This window comes from Camarhynchus parvulus, chromosome 18 (assembly GCF_901933205.1).
Source record: "Camarhynchus parvulus chromosome 18, STF_HiC, whole genome shotgun sequence".
NCBI classification, from domain to species: Eukaryota; Metazoa; Chordata; class Aves; order Passeriformes; family Thraupidae; genus Camarhynchus; species Camarhynchus parvulus.
In genome coordinates this window covers 5,328,389-5,349,537 of record NC_044588.1, presented here as the reverse complement: position 1 = coordinate 5,349,537, position 21,149 = coordinate 5,328,389, and the positions used below count along the sequence as shown (strand labels likewise).

The following is a 21,149-nucleotide window of genomic DNA, read 5'->3' as shown; positions in this document are numbered from 1 at the left end:
CCAGATTTAGACTTTCTTCTGGAATGCCTTTTAGGAAGCTCCAGAGATTTTAGGGCATGGGGTACTTAAGCATTTTATTTCCTTCTGTCTATTATGGTCTTAATGTGATATGTCTGATATTGATGGCTTTAATTCTTGTGGTGTTTTTAATAACAGGGAAATCTCTGTATGTGAAGAGGCTGCATGAGAGACTGCAAGAAGAGCAGCCTGACTGTACAGAACTTCTGAAAACCATCAGACTGATTGAACCAGAAGTGGATGAAGATAAAGTGCTAAAATCTCTCCTGCCTTTTCTGAAGAAAGAACACCAGACAAAGCCCATGATATTCCACTTTGATATCACCTCCTCAGTGAGTACATCCCTCCCTCCCACAGCTGCCTTATCCTACAGGTCCTGTGTGGACCCTTGCAGGAGCTTTCTTTAAAGCTCTTGTTTCTCAACCAGCCATTTCCCTAGCATGTGTTCTCTCATTATTGTGCAAGTAACACAAATACCATTTAGGTGATTGAACTCTGGAGCAGTTGCCCAGAGAAACTGTAGAATCTCCGCCTTGGAGACATTAAAAACCTGACTGAATGTGGCCCTGGGCAGCCTGTTCTAGCTTTGAGCAGAGAGCCTCCCCACCCTCAACTGTTCTGTGATTCTGTGAAGCTGTGGTGGGTAAATAAAGAAGTGCTTTGCTATTTCTCCTTGTGATAGGTGCAGCGTGGAATTCCAGAGTTTCTCTTCAAGCTGTTGGTTTTGCAGTACCTGACAGATAATAATGGCAATATGTGGCTAAGGCAGAAGTGTCATCTGTACATCATTGAAATCCTGGAGGTGTCCCCAGTGCCAAAGCCAGCGGCCAGACCTGTACGTACCAGCAATGCTCCTTTTCTGGGAATTTCTCAGTCACTTTGCACATGTTGGTACATAGCTGTGGTGAGCTGTAGGGACTGTAACTGTGAACACAGCACAGGAGTTCCCTGTTTCATTGGGGGTGTGCTGTATGCCATAACAAACTGGTGTCCCTGGTGTTGTACAAAGTGTCACTAACACCAGACAGCAAATTAGGCCTGTCTGGTTTCACTGGATTGGTGATTTCTGAAAGCATGTTAGTCCAAGCCTCACTGCCCCCACTGTAACATTTATAGGAAACATAAAAATGCAAAATCTAATCTCCCTCATGTTAATTTGCATGTTTGAAAGTAGGGAAATATTTATATGCATCTGTAAGAACAGAATGTAGAAGCAAGTGGAATAAATACCATTTATTTATATAAATGGTATTTATATATATATATAACTGGAATAAATACCAGTTTCTTGGGTTTAGTTTTCTTTGAAGTAGCCCTGAGAAGGGGCTGGAGGTGATGCCAAGGTCATGTTTCCTGGAAGGAAAATGTAGGAGGGAAGAGGATTCCTTGGTGCAGTTTAAGTGGAAGAAGGGATGCACGGGGAAAAGGCTGGCTCCTGTTCCTCAGGTCTGTGGTTTTAGGCAAGGAGACTGTTAAGAACAGATTAAGTAAGCTGATGAAGAGTGAGGCTACAGCTCTGTGATGACCTTTTTTTTCCTCTTCTCCAGATGTCCATGAACCAGAAGTATCACTTCTTGGATGTGTTCCCTAAAATAACGTGCAAGTCTCCCAAAGAAGTGCTAGAAATGGAGACACTTGGGAACCATGCCGGGGATGTAGGAATGGACAAAGAGGAGTTTTGCAGTGAGGCTTTCCAGAGACCCTTCCAGTACCTGAAGAGGTTTGACCAGGGCTGTAACCTGGACAGGTTCTGGTACGAGGCACTCTCAGTGGAAGGCAGCCCTGCAGAATGTCTGCAGCTCTTCCTCCTGCACTGCGGGGTTGTGGATCCCTCCTGGGCAGAGCTCCGCAACTTCACCTGGTTCCTCAACGTTCAGCTGAGGGACTGTGAAGCCTCTGTCTTCTGCAACCCTGATTTTGTCGGGGACACTTTGAATGGCTTCAAGAACTTTGTGGTTGGCTTCATGATTTTAATGGCACGGGACTTTGCGACGCCCTCCCTGAGCATTTCTGACCAGAGCTCAGGAAGACAATCCTCCCACCTGGAGAATGTTCCGGAGGAAGATCTGCTTCCTTTCCGCATCAGGAAGAAGTGGGAGTCAGAGCCTCATCCCTACCTGTTTTTCAATGAGGACCGTGTGTCCATGACATTCATTGGTTTCCACTTCCAGCAGACCAAGAATCACATCAATGCCATCAATCCTGTGAATGGGAATGTCATCAAGAAGGACATCATGACTGCCCAGCTCTACCAGGGCTTGTTAATGCAGAGGGTTCCCTTCAACGTTCCCTTCGATCAGCTGCCCCGCAATGAGAAGCTCGAGAGGCTCTGCATGGTGCTGGGGCTCCCCTGGGTGTTTGACCCCGATGAGACCTACGAGCTCACCACAGACAACGTGCTGAAAATCCTGGCCATCGAGATGCGATTCCGCTGCAACATCCCCGTGGTCATCATGGGAGAAACGGGCTGTGGGAAAACCAGGCTGGTGAAGTTCCTGTGCCAGTTACGCAGAAGCTTTGTCGAGGTGGAGAACATGAAGCTTGTCAAGGTTCATGGAGGTACCACTGCAGAGATGATCTACGCCAGGATCAGAGAAGCAGAAGCCCTGGCTATATCCAACAAGGAGCAGCATGGGTTGGACACCGTCCTCTTTTTCGACGAAGCCAACACAACAGAGGCTGTGAGCAGCATTAAGGAGGTTCTGTGTGACCGCACAGTGCAGGGGCAGCCCCTGGCCCCTGGCTCTGGCCTGAGGATCATCGCAGCCTGCAATCCCTACAGGAAGCACACGGACAGGATGATCCAACGCCTGGAGCTGGCTGGGCTGGGCTACCGAGTGAAGGCCGATGACACCCGGGAGAAGCTGGGCTCCATCCCGCTGAGACAGCTCGTGTACCGGGTGCACGCGCTCCCGCCCAGCATGATCCCGCTCGTCTGGGACTTCGGGCAGCTCAACAACTGCACTGAGAAGATGTACATCCAGCAGATCGTGCAGCGCGTGGCCGAGCAGCTGCTGCTCATGACCAAGGACGACGTGAGGACGGTCACAGAGGTGCTCTTTGCCTCCCAGCAGTACATGAGGCAGAGGGACGACGAGTGCAGCTTCGTCAGCCTGCGGGACGTGGAGCGCTGCATGGAGGTGTTCAAGTGGTTTTACAGGCACAGCCTCATGCTGCTGAGGGAGCTGGAGAAGTACCTGGCTGAGAGGAAAGCCCCCAAGGGCAGTGGTGACAGAAACGGCGTCATCTGGTCCTTGGTGCTGGCGGTCGGGGTCTGCTACCATGCGTCCCTGGAAGAGAAGGAACCATACAGGACTGCCATCAGCCAGGTCCTCCCAAAGCCTTACAATACCCAGAAAAAGATTTTGGAAGAAATCACCCTGATGCAGGACTTATTCCTGAGTGGGGTGCCACTCCGGGATACCATAGCAAGGAACTTGGCTTTGAAGGAAAATGTCTTCATGATGGTCATCTGTATTGAGCTGAAAATCCCTCTTTTTCTGGTGGGGAAGCCTGGGAGCTCCAAATCCCTGGCAAAAACCATCGTGGCCGATGCTATGCAGGGCCAAGCAGCTCATTCTGATCTGTTCAAGGACCTGAAGCAGATCCATCTCGTGTCTTTTCAGTGCAGCCCCCTCTCCACTCCAGAGGGCATCATAGGCACTTTCAAGCACTGTGCTCGATTCCAGGAAGGGAAGAACTTGGAGGAGTATGTATCAGTGGTGGTTTTGGATGAGATTGGGCTGGCAGAAGACTCTCCCAAAATGCCCTTGAAGACTTTGCATCCACTTTTGGAGGATGGCTGCATAGACGATGTCCCTCTTCCTCACAAAAAAGTTGGCTTCATTGGGATTTCCAACTGGGCTTTGGACCCTGCTAAGATGAATCGAGGCATCTTTGTGTCTCGTGGTGACCCCAGCAAAGAGGAGCTCATTGAGAGTGCCAAAGGAATTTGCTGCTCGGCACGAGGGGCTCTGCAGAAGGTCGAGCAGTATTTCCATCACTTTGCAGATGCATATGAAAACATTTGCAAGGCCCAAGACAGGGAGTTCTTTGGCCTGCGTGACTACTACAGCCTCATAAAGATGTTTTTTGCCCTAGCCAAGAGCTCCAAAAGCGAGCCCACACCTCAGGACATCGCCGCAGTGGTTCTTCGTAACTTTGGTGGCAAAGATGACGTCAACGCCTTGGAAATATTCACTTCCAAATTGCTAGAGAAAGGGGAGATACGTGCTTATGATATCAGTAGGATAGAGCTGATCCGACAGAACATTTACAGCAGTGCTGAGGATGGGGACTGCAGGTACCTGCTTGTGTTGACTGAGAACTATGCTGCGCTGCAGATCCTCCAGCAGGCTTTTTTCACCGCCTGCCAGCAGCCAGAAATCATCTTTGGCTCCAGTTTTCCTAAAGACCAAGAATACACCCAGATATGCAGGAACATCAACCGAGTGAAGGTGTGCATGGAAACCGGCCAGATGGTTGTGCTCCTCAACCTGCAGAACCTCTACGAGAGCCTCTACGACGCCCTCAACCAGTACTACGTGTACCTGGCTGGGCAGAAGTACGTGGATCTGGGGCTGGGCACGCACCGGGTGAAGTGCCGGGTGCACCCCAAGTTCCGCCTGATCGTCATCGAGGAGAAGGAGGTGGTGTACAAGCACTTCCCCATCCCGCTGATCAACCGGCTGGAGAAGCACTACCTGGACATCAGCACCGTGCTGGACAAGGGCCAGCGGGAGGCCGTGCAGGAGCTGGAGCGCTGGGTGCAGGAGTTCACGGCCGTCAACACGGATGAGCACTTCATCAGCCAGCAGCAGTACAGCCCCGCAGACGTGTTCGTGGGCTACCACGCCGACACCTGCGCCTCGCTGGTGCTGCAGGGCACGCAGCGCCTGCGCCCGGCCTGCGCCCCCGCCGAGCTGCTGCCCCGCGTCACCGAGCAGGCACGGCTGGCCCTGCTCAACTGTGCCACCCCCGACGCCGTCATCCGCCTCTGCAACTCCGTGGGGGTGTTCATGGCGCCCGCCCTGGCCCACACCTACTTCAGGCAGCAGCAGCACACCTCCTTCGCAGACTTCCTGGGTGCCCACGTGCGGGCAGGGGCTGGGCCCCAGACTGCCTTCACCGAGGTGAGGCTGGGGCGCTGCCAGCCCTCCTGGGGCATTGCCAGCCCTCCCGACCCCTCTCAGCTCCGTGTGCCAGGGCTGCAGCGTGGCACTGCCTGTGTGCGCTGCAGTGCTGGGTGTGCAGCGCTAGCGGCAAATAAATGCTGATTTTGGGGTGCAGTGCAGCTCTGCAGCAGGCTGGGGGGCAGTGCAGTGCAGCTCTGCAGCAGGCTGGGGAGCAGTACAGCTCTGCAGCAGGCTGGGGAGCAGTACGGCTCTGCAGCAAGCTGGGGAGCAGTACAGCTCTGCAGCAGGCCAGGCTGTGGTGCAGCTCTGCAGCAGCCTTGCAGCCCTGCAAGCACAGGTGCTGCATCACTGCCCCTTTCTCCCCAGGTCACCACCTTCTCCCGGCTGCTCACCAGTGCTGACGTTGCCTGCCTGGAGAAGGAGGTGCAGGGCAAGGCCCAGAGGCCCCAGCTGCTGTTCCTGCAGCAGTTTGACACCGAGTTCTCCTTCCTGAGGGGCATCCGGTGAGTCCGGGCCAGGGTTTCCCTGCAGTGGGCTGGCAGCTGTGTGCAGGGTGTGTGGGCAGAGCATTCAGAGCAGCTCATATGGAGAAGGGAGGCTGTGCTGGCAGGGAGCTGGCTCTGCCCAAATATCTGCTGACAAGGGACAGATCTTGTCAGCTCGATCACATGAGATGGGGTTTGGTGGTTTTCTGTCTCCCCCTGCAGCAGCCAAAGCTAATGTGGAGTGACTGGCTCCGTGGTCTTTAATGTTTGATCTTTATACTCCGTGACTTCTGTTAAATCTCTTTTCACTCTTCAGGGATTTCCTGGATTCCACTACAGGAAATAAAGTCCTCATTATTCAGACAGACTTTGAAGATGGCTCTCAGAATGCCCAGCTCATTGCCTCAGCCAAGTGAGTGGGTGTGGAGTGCTTCAGTTCTGCCTGGCCACTCCTCCCTCCCTGTGTTTGGTTATTTGTGTTTGGTGCTGTTTGGGGATCTCACACTCGGCAATCTGCAATCCTTTATTCTGTAGCAGAATGGATCCAAATGCACTGATTGTATTTCAAATAATCCATAACTCAAGTCAGAGTAAGCTAAACTGGGTGAAATGAGCAGATAATCCCCTTTGAAGTGTGAATTCTGGCCACTGACTGCAGAATTCCGAAGGGCTGAGGGTCACGGGATCATTCAGGGCACAGCTGGAGGTGGCAGCTCAGCACCACAGCTGGGAGGAAGGAGTGGGAGTCACCTGTGTGTGTTCTGGGACAGGACATGTGTCCATGGGCCTCTGTGTGCCCTTGCTGTGCCACCAGCATTTCCTCTTTGCTGCAGGTACACCGTTGTCAATGAGATCAACAAGGTGGTCCTGGGGGAGGTCTCTGTCTTTGTTTACTTTATCATGAAGCTCTCCCGGCTGAAAGGAGGCACCTCCTACGTGGGATTCCATGGAGGTGGGTGTGCCCATCTGTCCCTTCAGGCAATCATTTCTCTTGCTCACTGTTCCTTTAAATGCTGAGAAGCTGGACTCGGTGTGTCCTGTGGGTTGTCAGAGCTGCTTCCCTGTCCCACAGGGCTGCCCAGGGGAGCAGTACCTGGCTGGGAGCACCTTGCCCTGCCTGCTGACAGACAGGTCCCCTCTGCAGTCATGGAGAGCAGCACACAGCCACGAGGGTAACTCTGTGGGTGTGCTGTCCTCCAGGGGCTCTGGAGCAGGAGCTGATGTGTCCAGCAAGGTTCCTCTGGGTCTGGGGGCTTCTGAGAGCCTCAGAACCTTGGAACTGTCAGGCAGGGGTGTGTGCAGCAGCAGGTTCTGAGGGCATTGTGCTCTCCCCTCTTACAGCAAGAGGTGAGAGTGACCTCTGAAGTAACCCCAGGGGCTGGCAGGTAATTCTGGGGGAGCTGCTCTGGAAGAACAAGGCCGGGAGTGATTCCTTGTTCTGTGCCTGCAGGGCTGTGGCAGTCGGTGCACATCGATGACCTCCGCAGGTCCAAGGACATGATCTCTGACCTGACAGCCCTGCAGAACCTCACCATCAGCCAGGTGTTCTCTCAGGATCCAGCTGCAGCCAGAGGTGAGCTGAGTGCAGGGGAAAGGGGGAGCTGTGGCCCCACACTTGGTACTGCAGGAGCTGATGCCTGGCACAGCGTGTGTGATGACTTTCCCTGCTCAGCACCTGGCTTTGGGGGGTCACCACATGGCTCCCAACTTGTATTTAATTCATTACTACAGCCTTAGGTCATCAAGCAAGTTAATTTGGTATTTTTCCCTTTTCTTTTTGACACAACTGTGGCATTTGCACTGCTCAGCAGCCTGAGTGCTCTGTCCCAGCACAGGAGGCAGCAGATGCTGCATGGCAGAGACTGACAAGGATCTTTCTTTCCTCTCAGCTTTTTCTTACTCTCTTTGCTTTCACCACACTGCCTGACAGGAGTCAGGGAGAGCTCAAGGCATTAGCTCAGTGTCACATTTCTTCCAGCTCTTGCTGCATGAGGCCTGACAGCCCGAGCAGCTGTGGCTGTGTTTGAGAGGTGAATCTCAGCTACTCATGCAGTGCTAATGGCTCTCTGACAGATGTTCTGCTGCTCTGGGATGCAGCTGCTAAAATAAACTCTGATCTGACTGATGCAGGAGTGCACTGCTGCTTTCTAATGAACATTCTCCACCTTAGCTGCAGCTCTGCCTGCCAGTGGAGAAGCACAGCAGGAGGAGGTGGAGGCTGGGACACCAGTGCCAGGAGCAGAGCACCAGGAGGTGAGTTCAGAATACATTTGTTGCCTCTCAGCTGTCACTGTGGCTCTCTGCTCTGTCACCCATGGGTGCAACCCACCTTTTGTGTCCCCTTCACCTGAAAGCAATCAGCAATATTTGCATCATGAATGTTACTGATCAGACACAAGTTCCTCCTCCCCACTGCCCAGTCAAAATCAGCATCACTGAAGAAATAAGGACTCTGAAATTCCTTAGTCATTTAATTCTTCTGATTTTTAGACATCAGCTGTAATTTTCTGTTGCCTTTCTTCCCCTGGGGGTGGGAGCTGTGGTCCTGAGCCTCACTCCAGCTGTGTGCTCTGAGCTGGAGCTGGCTGAGGGCTTGGCTGTGCTGCAGCCACATTCACACTGCCTCGTGTGCCCCGGCAGCCTCAGCTGGACATGGCCAGCACCAGGGACATGGAGCATTTCCCAGGAAGGGCACATTTTCTCTGGTCACATCGATTGTTTCCATTTCTTTCCTCAAACTGCTGAATCTCTCCCCTGTAGGAATCCCAACTCAGCACAAATGCTGTGTCACAGGCCAGTTTGGAAGGGCCACAGAAGCTGCATCATGTTCCTGGCAGCCAAGAGCTGAGAATGGGAGCTGGGACCAGGCATGGCAGGCAGCAGGCCCTTTGGGGCAGCCTGGGAACCTTTCAGGGGAGTGTGCTGGGGTCAGGAGGGTCGCTCCAGGGGAATGACCCTGTTTCCCTGGGCAGGGTGAGATCCTGGACACCACGGTGCTGCTGAGGACCTGTGTGCAGAGTGCTGTGGGCATGCTGAGGGACCAGAACGAGGACCTGAGCCGCAGCAGGAGGAGGATTGAGATTCTGCTTGGCCTCTTCTCCAAAGAGGATGAGCTGAAAGGTGTGTGCTGCAGGGAGTCCCTGGGCATCTGGGGACCACCAAAACAGCTCACTGGGGATGCAGAGGTCCTTGCTGTGGTGCAGGCAAGGGGGCTCTCCCAAGAATGTGTGTCTGCTGCAGTGTGTGGGTGGGTGTAAGGCTTTTCTGCTGTTTAAGTGGCGGATCTTTCTCTCACTCTGCTGGCTGGTTTTTTCCCCACTTGGCCAGTTATTGGAACAGTTGTCAAATGCTATGCTTGGTGGGATATTTGTGTCCAAGCTAATAGAAGAGAAAACACCAGTTCCCTGTTGTTTTGTAGCCTCTTTCCTGAAGATCACCAAGGCTCGTCTCTCCAGCCTGTTGAAGAAGCAAGAAGAAAATTCCCTTCACCCAAAAAACTGGGTGCTTCGGGAGGCCTCCAACCTCAGTGCTCTGCAGGAGGCAGGTACCTTCAGGTGAGCGCTGCCTTGTCACCTGCAGCCTCCCAGGAAGGGTCTGCAAGTGGCACCCGTGCAGCAGAGACAGCAGCTTTGTGTAATTGGTGTGAACATTTGCAGTGTCAGTCTCCAGGCTGTGCTGGAAACTCTCTGAAGGCAATTTTAGCCTCTCCTGGGGAAGGGGGAGTTAGAGCTGAAGGGGCTGTGCTAGGACAGGGATGCACAAGTGCTTGAGTAGGATTACAGGTGAGCCAGGAGTGAGAAGTGCAGGGTTTTTGTTGGTTGTATTCTTTCCCATAAAGGCAGCATTAGGATTCTGTCACATGCAAATGTCAGCAGTTATTCAGGACAGGCACCCCCTGTTTTGCTGATGGTGTTGCTCACGTTCCCTCTGGATTTCTCCATCTCTCTCCCCCAAGGCACACCCTGTGGAAACGAGTGCAGAAGGTGGTCACTCCCTTCCTGGCTCTCCTGATTGCTGTCATGGACAGGAATGGCAATCTGGAGCTGCTGGCCAGGCCAGGAGCCAAGTGGGTGACAAAGCTGTGGATGTTCATCTTCAGTGACTCCAAATTCCTGAGTGTCCCTCCCGGGGTGGGGAAGAACAGGTGAGCCTGGGGAGCAGCAGGAGGGCTGGGCTGAGCTGGGCTGAGCTGGGCTGGGCTGGGAGCGCTGGGCTGGGCTGGGCTGGGCTGGCCATGGCTGGCAGCACCAGGAGCAGCCCAGCACTGCCTCTGACCCCCCAAAGCAGAGGGGTATTGTTTATTGGCTGCCCCTGATGGCAGCAGGGCACTGCTCACAGTTCAGCCTGTTCTCCTCAGAGTCCTGCAGTTCTCTCCCCTTCTCTGTCCCCTCCCTCCTAGGGCTCAGTTGCTTTCTGCGGTCTCTGCCTCTGTTGTTTGCACTGAGCTTCCCAGACAACAGCCCAGTGCATTAATGACCTTTTAACCCCCCAGCCCTCAGCCAGAGATAATCCTGGTGCAGAACAACATGATGGTATCTGCTGATGCTGGGAATGAGATGCCCTTCAGCTGGAGGATAAAGGAATACCTGGAAGAGATGTGGCTGGAGGCTCAGTACATCCAAAACACTGAAGGTGAGAGCCTGGCTTCAGCATCTCCATCCACTGCCCTCTGAGCTCTGGTTTGTCACTGCTGTGCCCCCCGTGTCACTGGAGTCACCTTCAGTTTCTCTGTGCTCCTGTGAGCCAGCAGAGTTCTGTGCAGGCAGCTTTTCTTTGTGCTTCTCACCATCCATCTTTCTCACCTGTTCTGTGCCCTTGCATTCAAAGTGCTGTGGAGCAGCCAGGAGTTAATGACAAGGTGAGATTCCAGAAATACAACACGGTGCTGGGCTGACAAGGCCTGGCCTGAGTCCCTCCTCAGTGCCCTGGATGAGGGGAGTGCTGGATGCATCAGTGATTAATGAGGTGTCAGTGTCTCTAGGATAGATGCTGTGTCAAAGCCAGCTTCCTCCTAACATCCAGCTTTTCTCTGCATCCTCATTTTCCAGGCCATGCTGAGAAGTTTGTGGAATACTTCCAGAAAACTGCCCTGGGAAAATTCATCTCTTCTCTGACTGAGGGAGAAAGGCAGATGCTCTTCGAGTGCTACATCACAGACTTTATTGTCTTGACCATCGGTGTGTCCTCCCAGGAGGAGCTGCAGGTCAGGGGCTGGAAATGCTTCAGATGGGGAGGAGAGCGTGATGCCTGTGAATGTGTCCTCCTGAATCAGTCCTGTGAATGTGTCCTCCTGAATCAGTCCTGTGAATGTGTCCTCCTGAATCAGTCCTGCCTTGGGGAATCCCCTCTGGGACAGCCCAGCAGCAAGGGAACCCCAGAGCAGACACTGGGGTCACTCAGAAAGGCAGAACCTGCATAAACTGACACATTTAAGGCTGTCTTTGTAGGGAAGTGATTCTCATCTTTCAGAGAATTGTGCCAGGCTTTCCAGTACAAAATGAATTATGAAAGCACTTTCTCACCTTTGGTTCTGCGTGTCCCACCCCTGCAGTGCCTGCGAGTGGCGTTCCTGTCCTGCGTGGAGGAGTGGATGGCAGAGTCCCCCTGGAGAAAGGAGCTGGTGCCCTCCCTGCCCTGGGCCCACCTGGCACACAACCAGTTCAAGAGCCGCCTGCAGAACTTCTCCAGGATCCTGGCTGTGTACCCCCGTGTGACTGGCTACCTCCTGGGCCAGCAAGGATACAGAATTCCCCGCTCTGAGATGGTACAGTCACTGCCTCAGGCCTGGCAGGCAGCTCTGTCTGCACTGCTCTTCAGTCTCCTTTGGGTTTCAGCCACAGCACAGGGGGAAGCACAGGCTGGGGCTCCTCAGAACTGGGAATGATCTGCTGTGTTCTTACTGCTACAAGCAGGTTTTAAAATAGTTTGGCTTGCTTTTGCATGAGTTAATAGGACATGCTAACGAGCCAAGCCACAAACATGAGAATTGCAGAGTTTAAGATAATCAAGGAGAACATTATTCAGTAGAGCACGTGCTGTAGCAAACCAGACAGAGCCCAGGGTCCATAAGTAATTCTGAAATGCTGCTGTTGTTACCCCTGGCCCTGTGTGTGTGCAGGTTCTGGACGTGCTGGCTGCCATGGTGTGTGCTGAGGAGCTGGAGAAGCTGGTGCAGACAGCCCCCCCTGAGCTCTGGCTGCAGAGGGTGAAGAACCTCCACATGCCCGTTGAATTCCTGTGCAAAGAGGAGGGTGCCCAGCGCAGGGGCAGCCACTGCCACCAGCTGCTCAGGGAGCTCAGGTGGGTACCCAGCTCTGCTCACAGCCCTGCTCTTTGCCTGGAGGTGCTCTGGGCATTGGAGCAGCCTGAAGCTGTTCTGGTGCTGCTTTTCTCAGGCTTTGCAAACCTTTCCAGGTTCCTGCTGGGCTCAATTGCATACCAAGCAGCAAGAACCACATTTTATTTTCCCCTCATCTCCTGCAGATTTTCTCTCTAAATTTGGCAGTATCATGTGGTGCATTCCATCTGGGTTCAGGGGTTATTTAAAACTCTCCTCAGGTTCCTGTTAACCAGCAGTGTCTCCCCACTTCATCCTCTGTGCATAAGGACTCAAGAGATGGGGAATTTCACTGCATTTTGTCCTTTGGAAGGGAGCCCAGAGCACTACCCCAGTTTCTCACAGTCCTCATTTAGTTTATTTGAAGTGAAGAAAGTGCAGCTAATTGTGATTGGTATTTTAGAAATTGAGATAGAAGTTAGAGGTGTGAGAAGGTGTGTGCAGTGCTGCTGGTCCTGCTGCAGTGCTGCCTCCAGGCCAGGCCCTTGAGCCCCCTGGGTGAAGTGCTGGAATGTTCTGTCCTTGACAAAAACCCCTCAGGAAAGCCAAAGTGCAGAGCCGGTGAGAAGTGCAGGGCAGCAGGAGCAGCAGTGAGCCCCTGGTTGCTGCTCCTGCTCAGGTGCCAGCCTGCTGTCCCCCCAGGGCCTGCTGGAGCCGTGTGTTTGCCATGGCACTCTTTGTGGAACACGTCCTGCTGGGCATCCGCGCCCTCATGCCCGAATTCGAGGGCTTGGTGAGAAAATACACCTTGCTTCTTGCCAAGGTGAGCAAAGCTGCCATTTCACCTCTTCCCTCTTCTGCTGATCGTGGGAATGCTGCTCTCAGGTGTTGCAGCTCAGTCACTGGGCCTTGTCCTTTCCCTCTGCAGTGTTTCCAGCACGATTCAGACATGAAGTCCCATCCAACCTTTGTTGCAGTGCTGACAGTGCTGTGCCGGTGCAAGGACGAGGTCAGCAGCAGGCTCTGCAGGTACTGGCACTGGGGCAGGCTGCAGGGGCCAGCAGGGACATTGCCAGCACACTTGTGGCAGTGCTGCATGGGTGCAGTGAAAGCCAAGGGAAGAGCAATGACCCTGCTTGGCTCTGCACCCTGAGCTGAGCAGTGAGCCAGCTCTTGGTCTAGCTGCAGCTGAACATGTTCAAGGCTTTTGGGGAGGCAGGATGGCAGCAGCTGTGCTCATTGCTGTTTCTGGATTCCAGGCATGGTCTGGAGCCGTGTCCCATCTGCCTGGGAGAGCCAAAGGACCCCGTCTGCCTGCCCTGCAACCACGTGTTCTGCCACAAGTGCATCAGCCAGTGGCTGGTGCCAGCACAGATGTACTGTCCCTGCTGCAGGGCTGCTGTGGAGGAGGAGGTGGAGCTAACTGTCTCTGAGGAGCTCAGGTACTCCAGCCACCCTCTCCAAGGTGGGAGCATTCAGGGGGGAGGCTTTGTGAGGAAATTCTCAACTCTGAGATGGTCATCATGAACAGAGTGGGGGGTGAACTCTGCTTCATCCCTCTGCAACTGAACAGGCCCTGTCTGTTCTGTTGTTTATAAAAAGGGGAAAGCTGCCTTGGCCTCTGTAAAAACATGCAAATCATAGAATGGTTTGGGTTGGAAGGGACCTCAGGGATCATCTCATTGGGAAGGTTGGAAAGTGTCTCCCTTGGGTGACTTTTGCCTGTGTGTGCTGGATTCCTCTGTGGTTTGAGGGGTTCTGTGTTTGCTTTTGCCCCTCCCAGAGCTGCCATAGCAAAGAAGGCCCTGTTCCGCCAGAGGTGCAACAATTTCTTCATTGACATGGTCACCACCATGTGCTTCAAGGACAACGAGCCCCCTGAGCCAGAGGTGATCCAGAGGCTCCTGAACCTGCTCTTTGTTCACAGAAGCCTCGTGAAAGGCCCAGGTGAGCTCCCTTCACCCTCACACTGTCTTATGGAGCTGGATCTGTCCCCACCTTCTCTCACCTGCCAGACCTGTCCTTCCCTTGTCTCCACAGATCACCCAGCTGTCTACACAAAATTCCTGTCCCCATTTAATGATGAGGTGGATGAGACTCCCATCATCCGCTCTGTGATGCTGAAGCTACTCCTGAAGTACAGGTGGGCACAATCAGCTGAGGGAGGTTAGGCCAGGCCAGGTTCAGCTCTGTTCCTCATCAAACCCATCCCATTGTTCTCCTCGCCTCCCTGAGTTTCATTGAATCTCACATTCACCACAAAATCTCACAGTCTTTGCATTAGTCATGCAGCTTGGCTGGCTTGTGGTGCAGTGTGAGCAGCCTGTGCAAGGTTTACCTGGCTGTCCCTCACTAACCCTCTGCTGAGGGTGGATGCCTGGTTCTGCAAGGTGGCTGAGTAGCTGCTCTGATCTAGGTCAGCAAAGCAAAACTCCTCATTCATGGAGATTTAATCAGGATTTTAACTGATCTTGTGTCTGCTGCACAGACCCCCCCATTCCCACAGCCCTCCCAGCCTCCCCTTGCAGGCAGGGCACAAAGCCCCTTCTCAGGTGTGACCACCCCTGAACCAGGTGCCTTTTGTCCTGAAGTGCTCACTGAGCTCTGCTGATGACCAAAGCCCGGCTCATTGCCAAATGTCACTGCAGAGAAACGGCACAAGGGCTTCTCCATCTTGCAGCTGGATCCAGAGTGACCCCAGCTGTCACCCAGCCAGCTCTGGGAGCTGTGTTCAGAGCAGGGGCAGTCCTGGCAGCCTGGCAGCTGTGTCAGGGTCTCTCTCTCTCCTGTAGCTTCAATGAAGTCAAAGATGATGTGCAGCGTTACCTGTCCCAGGTGGAGCACAACGAGCTCCTAGAGAAAAATGACAAAAAAGAGCTCTACCTGCTTTTTGTCAACTGCTTGGAGGTAAGAGCTGGGCCAGGAAACTGTTGTAATTTCATGAGTAAAAAAAGTCAAGAACAGAAATTCTTCTGCAGTTCTAGGCGTGTTTCTTGTGTATGTAACTATTTTTCCAACTAGAAAGCCCAGAAGGAGTTGATACCAAGTCACCTGGGCAGAACTTGCTCTCAGGAATGAGCCTTGCTTTTCAAGGAAAGGCTTGTGTGGCTTTGCAGTGTTACATAAATTCTTTCCCTTGGACAAGAGTCTGGGTGTTAAACCTCAACCTCCAGCACGGGAGTGCAGCAAGCAGGGCCTTTCTCATGGCAGCAGCCCAGTGCTGAACTGCCTTCTTGTCTCCACAGACCCTTAAATCACTGTGCAGAACTTAAATCATTATCCCTTTTGTTCCCTTTCCTCCCCTTGCATAACTTTCAGGGCTTTGGACAACTTGAAACAAATGTCACAGCAAGGGGGAGAGGTTTTGTTACTTATAGGGTTTTTTTAATTGACTTTGTAGTTAAAATCACCTCACCCTTTGTGTTCTTGCTAAGGGACAGACAGGTAGAGCTTGGCATCATGGAACATGGAATGTGTGTTATTCACAGCCTGCTCATGGCTCTTGCTCAGCTCCAAACATGGGGAGTGTGGGACAGCTGGGGCACATCCTAGAAATGGTGTTTGGCAGAGGTTTAGGATGAGGGAGCAATGGCAGTGGGGTTGGAGGGTGCAGGGATGGTTTGGAGGGTGCAGGGATGATTTGCTGTGCTCATGGCACCCCCAGGTTGGGTAGGTGGGTGCCATGGGGACACAGGGGTGGCTGGGTGAGGTGCCTCTGCCACTCACCAGTGTTCTGCCCTCTCTCTAGGATTCCATGTGTGAGAAGTCAGAGGACAGCCTGGGATGTGGGCATGGGAACAGTGTGCCTGAGGCCAGAGCCTTCCCAGAGCACTACCTGCCAGGCAGCAGCAGAGGGGCTCCCCAGGAAGCCTCTGTGGAGTACCTGCAGGCCGTGGCCGAGGTGCGCCTGTGCCTGGGCAGGGCTGCGGAGCTCATCTTCCACCTGCAGCAGCACACACGTGAGTCTGCTTGCTCTGCTGGAAATGCTGCCTGCAGGGCAGCTGGGCTGGACACAGGCAGTGCCCTGTGCCCTGCTAGGACCTGTTCTGGTGGGACACAGGCATGCCCTGTGCCCTGCTAGGACCTGTTCTGGTGAGACACAGGCATCCCTGTGCCCTGCTAGGACCTGTTCTGATGGGACACAGGCATGCCCTGTCCTGTAGCTGTTGGTGCAACCCTGTCCTTGTTCTGTACACAGTGCCCTGTGCCCTGCTAGTTTAGGACAAGTTGGGATGTTCTGGTGCATGGCCAAGAAGGAGAGCAGCAATTCCCTTTTTCCTTGGGGGTGTCAGTCATGCCTGTGCCCTGTACCCGGTGTTACAAGTGCTCTGTAACTGGTAGCAAGGCTGTGCTGGTGACCCCAGTGTAGTTACTGCAGAAGGAGATTTATTTTATCCTCCTGATGCTAACAGTGAGATTTATTTAGAGCCCACTAAATTGAACTTTAAAGCATAAATGCTGCTTGAGCCCCAGGACTGCTGTAAGGGTTATTGTTTTATATGAATGAGAGCTCTGCACAGCTAGAAGGGATTAAGAGTTTATATTGACGAGTTTATACCTTCCCTGTCAAAGAAATGAATCATTGTCTGAAATCTGGCTGAGGAAGTGCTCCAGACAACACCTGAGGAAGGGAGAACTCTGAAGTTCTTCTGTTTAATAACACAGTACTAATAAAGGGACTTGGCGCTACAGCTGGGGCAGACAGAAAAGTTTTACAGGATGAGATGTGCTTTTGCCTCGTTTTTTAACCTCTTTTTTCCCCTCCAGAGCCAGAGCAGATGAGGGACGAGCAGCGTTACCTGGAGAGTGTGGAGAAGTTCTGCAGCCGTGCCAGGAATGACTGGCACCGTGTGTACCTGGTCAGGAGGATTGCCAGCCAGCACGGCATGGAGTTTGCTCAGAAGCTGGTCACAGAGCCACGCTTCAGCTGGGTGTTCCCAGCAGAAATTCTGCAGCAGGTAGACAAGAGACATCTCCTGGTGATGGTTCTGGTCTCCTCTTTGCCTTCACTTTGTGCTGCTTGGGGTGTTCCTGCTGTTGTGTGGCTCTTGGGGTTGGGCCAGAGTGGCAGTGGCTGGGAGGTGGCTTGTCCTGGTTCTTGGGTGAGTGGAGTCTGTCCTGGCAGCACCATGGCTGCTGCTGCTGCTGCTCTGGGGAGCCTGAAATGCCCCAGGGTGTCACTGTAGGACATGAAATAACACAACGTGCACACGCTGCTGCTCTCAAGGTGGAAAAGAGAAGTTTATTTTCTGACTCCAACATTTATAGATTTCCAAAAGTGACAGTGGGTTGGAGGGTGAAAGTGCCACCTCTCCAATGACACTGGATAAACTAAAAGTCCATCAAATTTCTCCTCTTCCATTAAAGAATGCAAAACAAGAAGTTATTTACAGAAAGTGTGTGAGAAAGTTCGTCACAAGAATGTCAACATCAGAAGGCTTAGAAAATCTTTAAAAATCAAGACAACACCAAGGCTTGGGAGGAAGGGGGGATTGTGCCCCCTGCAGCTGGGTGGCTGTCCCCAGAGCTGTGCATGGCTGTTCTCTTGGCAGGTGCAGCACAGCCAGTCCAACCACATCGACCGGTACCTGGTGTGTGGGGAGCGCTACCGGGCGCTGCGCGACGCCGTGGGACGAGCCATGATGGAGGGCACGGCCCAGGGGCTGCTCGAGGCCCAGGAGGTACAGCCCAGTGCTCCCCCAGACCCCTGCATGGCCCCAGCTCTGCTGTGTCCCCGTGGGCAGTGTCTGTTCCCAGCACCTGAGGTCACTGGGGCTTGTGCTCAAGCAGGTTTTCTTTACTTTCCCACTGTAGCTGGGGCAGCTCTGGCCTGTTCCCAGCCACATCCTTGCTTCTTCCCCAGGCCTCCAGCAGCCCCCCAGCTCTGGAATCTGCCCACTTGCTCCTGGCCATCTTCCGAGAGGTCACTGCCCTGTACGGGCATCCAAGCCTTCATCCCAGGCAGCAGGTAGGACATCCCCAGGCAGCAGGTAGGACACTCCCCTTTGGCAGCTTGTGACAAACCTGTTTGTGGGTAAGGAGGAAGGGGATCTGAATCAGTGGTGGAGGAGCTTTGGTTCTGTGCCCCAGCCAGAGTGATGGCCCAAGCTGAGCAGGCTGGGGAGGTTCTGGGAGCAGGGTAACCCAGGGTGGGAAGCAGCTGCCAGCGCTCTTTGTTTGGGTGGGGAGTATCCTGATGGCTTTAGCTCTTTCCAATCTGTGCTTTCAGCAAACGGAGGCAATGATTGAGTTCATCCAGAGCTGCCAGGTGCTGAATTCCCCTGAGCTGCAGCACCTTGCAGTTGCCCTGGTGAGGAACACCCTGCCTGGGCTGGCCGTGGAGCCGCGGGGCCGCAGCCAGCAGGGAGCCCTGGTGGAGATGGCTGTGCACGTGGCTGCTGTGCTGCTCTGTGGGCACAGCCCGGTCCTGCAGCCCCTCAGGAACCTGGCCTTCCAGCCTCACAGCATGCAGGTGAGGGCACGGAGCTCACCCCTGGTTCTTGCCTGTGTCTGCTGGATCCTCTTTCTCAACAGCAATGCTCCAGCTCAGTCTGAGCTGTGAAACACTGGGGGGATTATTGCAGTGCTGTTGGGGTTAATTAGCACAGCACCAAGCTCTGGCATCTTTTCAAGGCACCTCTCCATCCTGAGCAGGATGAAGCAAATACCTTTGCTGATATTTGGGTGAGCGAGGCTGAGGGCAGCTGGCAGCTCCCCCTGTGCTGACCTGCCTGCTCAGAGAGCTCTGGCTGAGAGCAGCTCCCCCTGTGCTGACCTGCCTGCTCAGAGAGCTCTGGCTCCTCGGGCAGGGGAGCTGCTGCTCTGCTGCTCCTGGCTGCCCAAGGGGTGAGGGAACACGCTGGTACACACCAGGGTGCATCAGCAATGCACTGCAGGATGGCTGGAGGGTGCAAGTGTAAGTCTTAATAATGCTGACAGTCCTAAGAGGGGATTTTAACAATACTGACAGTTCTAAGAGGAGATTTTCAAAGGTGAATTTGAAAATCCGCATCTGCATCACCTGCCTGACCTGTGCTCTCAGATGTCTCTTGTTCTCCAGTGGGAACAGAGACGCAGTGAGTGGCTGCTGCAGGACAGAGCTGATTCCCAGATCCTTCTGTGACTGTTTTCCCCTTTCCCTCCCCAGCACTCCTTTCTGCCCACCATGCCCGAGGACATGATGGCTCAGGCGAGGACCTGGAAGGACATGGAGGGTCTGCACTGGTATGGTGAGTGCTGCTGGCTGCCTGGGGAAGGAATTCCTTGAGTTTGGAGAGTGAAACTGTTCCAAGTGTGAGGACAAACACACTCCTCAGCACGAGTTATCCATGATAAATCCAGATTTGTAGATGGTTTGTGTGGGTGATGCACCAAAGGACATGCAGTGCTGTTTAGTCTTCAGCCTGCAGCTGTTCACAGAGCATGAGGGGGCACAAAGACAACACAAAGAGGGTGTGAGAGGAGAACTCTGCCACCTTCCTGGCCAGCTTTGTCTCTGCTTCCCCCAGCTGGACCTTCCTGCTGCAGGGAAGGGGGGGTGAGAGCATTCCTGCCCTCGGCAGCAGAATCTGTCAGGCTTTCATTCCTTGTTTCTTAAGGAGAAGCAGCACTGAAAAATTCCTTGGCTTCCTGCATGGGCCTGTTGGTCCTTTGGGCTTTGGGGTAGTCCGGGCTTTTGATTAGATCTTCAGCATGTTTCTTGCTCCAGGATGATGGCACCCGTGAAAGGGGATAACAGGGACTGTATACATCTGTCTGAGAATACTGTCCTGTTTGTTTCTCTCTTCACAGAATGTCCAAATGGCCACTTATCCACTGTGGGAGAGGTAAGAATTTGGGACTGGTGGGTATTTAACCAGACAAAGGTTTCAACAATAAACTGTTTTATTTTGTTTACTGATTTGAGTGTTCTGATGCACAGAGTTCCTCTTCTAAACTCGATATTATTGATCGTTTTGTTGTTGTAATGTAAAATTTAGAATACCTCTAGCATTTATACCACAGATTGGGAAACATCAGGCAGGGGCCCAGTTTGTAGCAGGGATTGAATTAACCACTTAGAGGTTGGATTTTTGTTTCATTCCCTCTGTCTGCTGGAGAGGCTGTTGCTCTGGAACTCAGTGTTCTCCTGTTGCTTTTCCCAGTGTGGGCTCCCCATGGAAACGAGCCGCTGTCCCGACTGCCACGTCCCCATTGGAGGCACCAACCACAAACCCGTGCAGGGCTTCCATAAGTCCAGGTGGGCTCTGCTGCAATGCCTTTGCAGGGATAAATGATGTAGGACTAGCCTGTGGTGCCCTCAAAGGCCAGAGGTACCAAGCACTTCATGCTGCTCTCTGGAAGGTGTAAGCAGGGGATGTCCAAGCAAGGGTAATCAGGCAGCAAAACCAAATAAATTTGCTTTTCTGTGCACAAAACTGACTGGAAGCCTCACTCCCCTGTGGCACTTTGAATTGGCAGCTTTTATGGCATTCAAAGATATTATGGGTCAAAAAGGCATTGCTGGGTATCAGAGATGTCTTGTGTGGTTTTTGTCTAGGTAAAATAAAACCATATATGCACTTTCCTACAGCATTCATGAGGACAGGACTCAGACTGGCCACATCCTTGGAGATGTTGAGCACAGGAGGACACTGGGAATGTCTGACAGGGGCGTGTCCCCCGTGGTCTTTGTGCTGCTCCGTTTGCTCACCCACCTGTCCATGCTGCTGGGAGCCTCCAGAGACCCTCAGGTATCTTCCAGAAATGCTTCCAAGTGGTCACACAGAATGTAGGGGGCCCTTTGTGTGCTGCTGGTCCTTTTCATCACACTGCCAAGTGGCCAGGGCAGTCTGTCAGGATGCAAGACCCAAATTCCCTCCCTCCTTGCCCAGGAGGGATTTTGGTTAATTCCTCATTTCCATGCAGGCACATCCACCCAGCCCTGCCTTGATGGGCACAGGTAGCAGGAATCCCCCAGGTGGGGGTGCCTGCCAGGACAGAGCTCGGTGTGCTTTGTGCTTCCCTGGATGTTTTTGGCTGTGTTCAACTCTTGCCTTTGTTGTCTTTAGTCCCTGGGAAGGATGATCAAGCCAGCAGTGAACGACGTGGTGAGCTTCCTGCAGCAGCACGTTCAGGAGGACTTGGCACAGCTGACCAGGATTTTGGGGAAGAGTGTGGATGACACGATCAACATCCTGCACCTGGTGCTCAGCAGGCTCCTGCAGGCCCCCCAGCAGCAGCCAGGCCAGTGTA

At 53.3% G+C, this 21,149-nt stretch overlaps 1 protein-coding gene across 1 annotated transcript in view; it reads left to right on the top strand.

The window, feature by feature from the left end:
- RNF213 (ring finger protein 213) overlaps positions 1 to 21,149 on the top strand; it is a 46,187-nt gene that overhangs the window by 19,495 nt on the left and 5,543 nt on the right. The window contains exons 25-55 of the mRNA XM_030962173.1: positions 157 to 350; positions 701 to 853; positions 1,566 to 5,150; positions 5,520 to 5,656; positions 5,955 to 6,050; positions 6,472 to 6,590; positions 7,089 to 7,211; positions 7,809 to 7,891; positions 8,611 to 8,758; positions 9,057 to 9,192; positions 9,594 to 9,782; positions 10,131 to 10,270; positions 10,687 to 10,841; positions 11,190 to 11,402; positions 11,757 to 11,938; positions 12,618 to 12,738; positions 12,844 to 12,944; positions 13,175 to 13,357; positions 13,699 to 13,862; positions 13,956 to 14,058; positions 14,708 to 14,822; positions 15,664 to 15,874; positions 16,683 to 16,873; positions 17,468 to 17,596; positions 17,779 to 17,883; positions 18,145 to 18,387; positions 19,063 to 19,144; positions 19,707 to 19,741; positions 20,060 to 20,154; positions 20,488 to 20,647; positions 20,966 to 21,146. Of these exons, the coding sequence (XP_030818033.1) occupies positions 157 to 350; positions 701 to 853; positions 1,566 to 5,150; positions 5,520 to 5,656; positions 5,955 to 6,050; positions 6,472 to 6,590; positions 7,089 to 7,211; positions 7,809 to 7,891; positions 8,611 to 8,758; positions 9,057 to 9,192; positions 9,594 to 9,782; positions 10,131 to 10,270; positions 10,687 to 10,841; positions 11,190 to 11,402; positions 11,757 to 11,938; positions 12,618 to 12,738; positions 12,844 to 12,944; positions 13,175 to 13,357; positions 13,699 to 13,862; positions 13,956 to 14,058; positions 14,708 to 14,822; positions 15,664 to 15,874; positions 16,683 to 16,873; positions 17,468 to 17,596; positions 17,779 to 17,883; positions 18,145 to 18,387; positions 19,063 to 19,144; positions 19,707 to 19,741; positions 20,060 to 20,154; positions 20,488 to 20,647; positions 20,966 to 21,146 (7,872 nt within the window). The remainder of the gene's footprint in view (positions 1 to 156; positions 351 to 700; positions 854 to 1,565; positions 5,151 to 5,519; positions 5,657 to 5,954; positions 6,051 to 6,471; positions 6,591 to 7,088; positions 7,212 to 7,808; positions 7,892 to 8,610; positions 8,759 to 9,056; positions 9,193 to 9,593; positions 9,783 to 10,130; positions 10,271 to 10,686; positions 10,842 to 11,189; positions 11,403 to 11,756; positions 11,939 to 12,617; positions 12,739 to 12,843; positions 12,945 to 13,174; positions 13,358 to 13,698; positions 13,863 to 13,955; positions 14,059 to 14,707; positions 14,823 to 15,663; positions 15,875 to 16,682; positions 16,874 to 17,467; positions 17,597 to 17,778; positions 17,884 to 18,144; positions 18,388 to 19,062; positions 19,145 to 19,706; positions 19,742 to 20,059; positions 20,155 to 20,487; positions 20,648 to 20,965; positions 21,147 to 21,149) is intronic.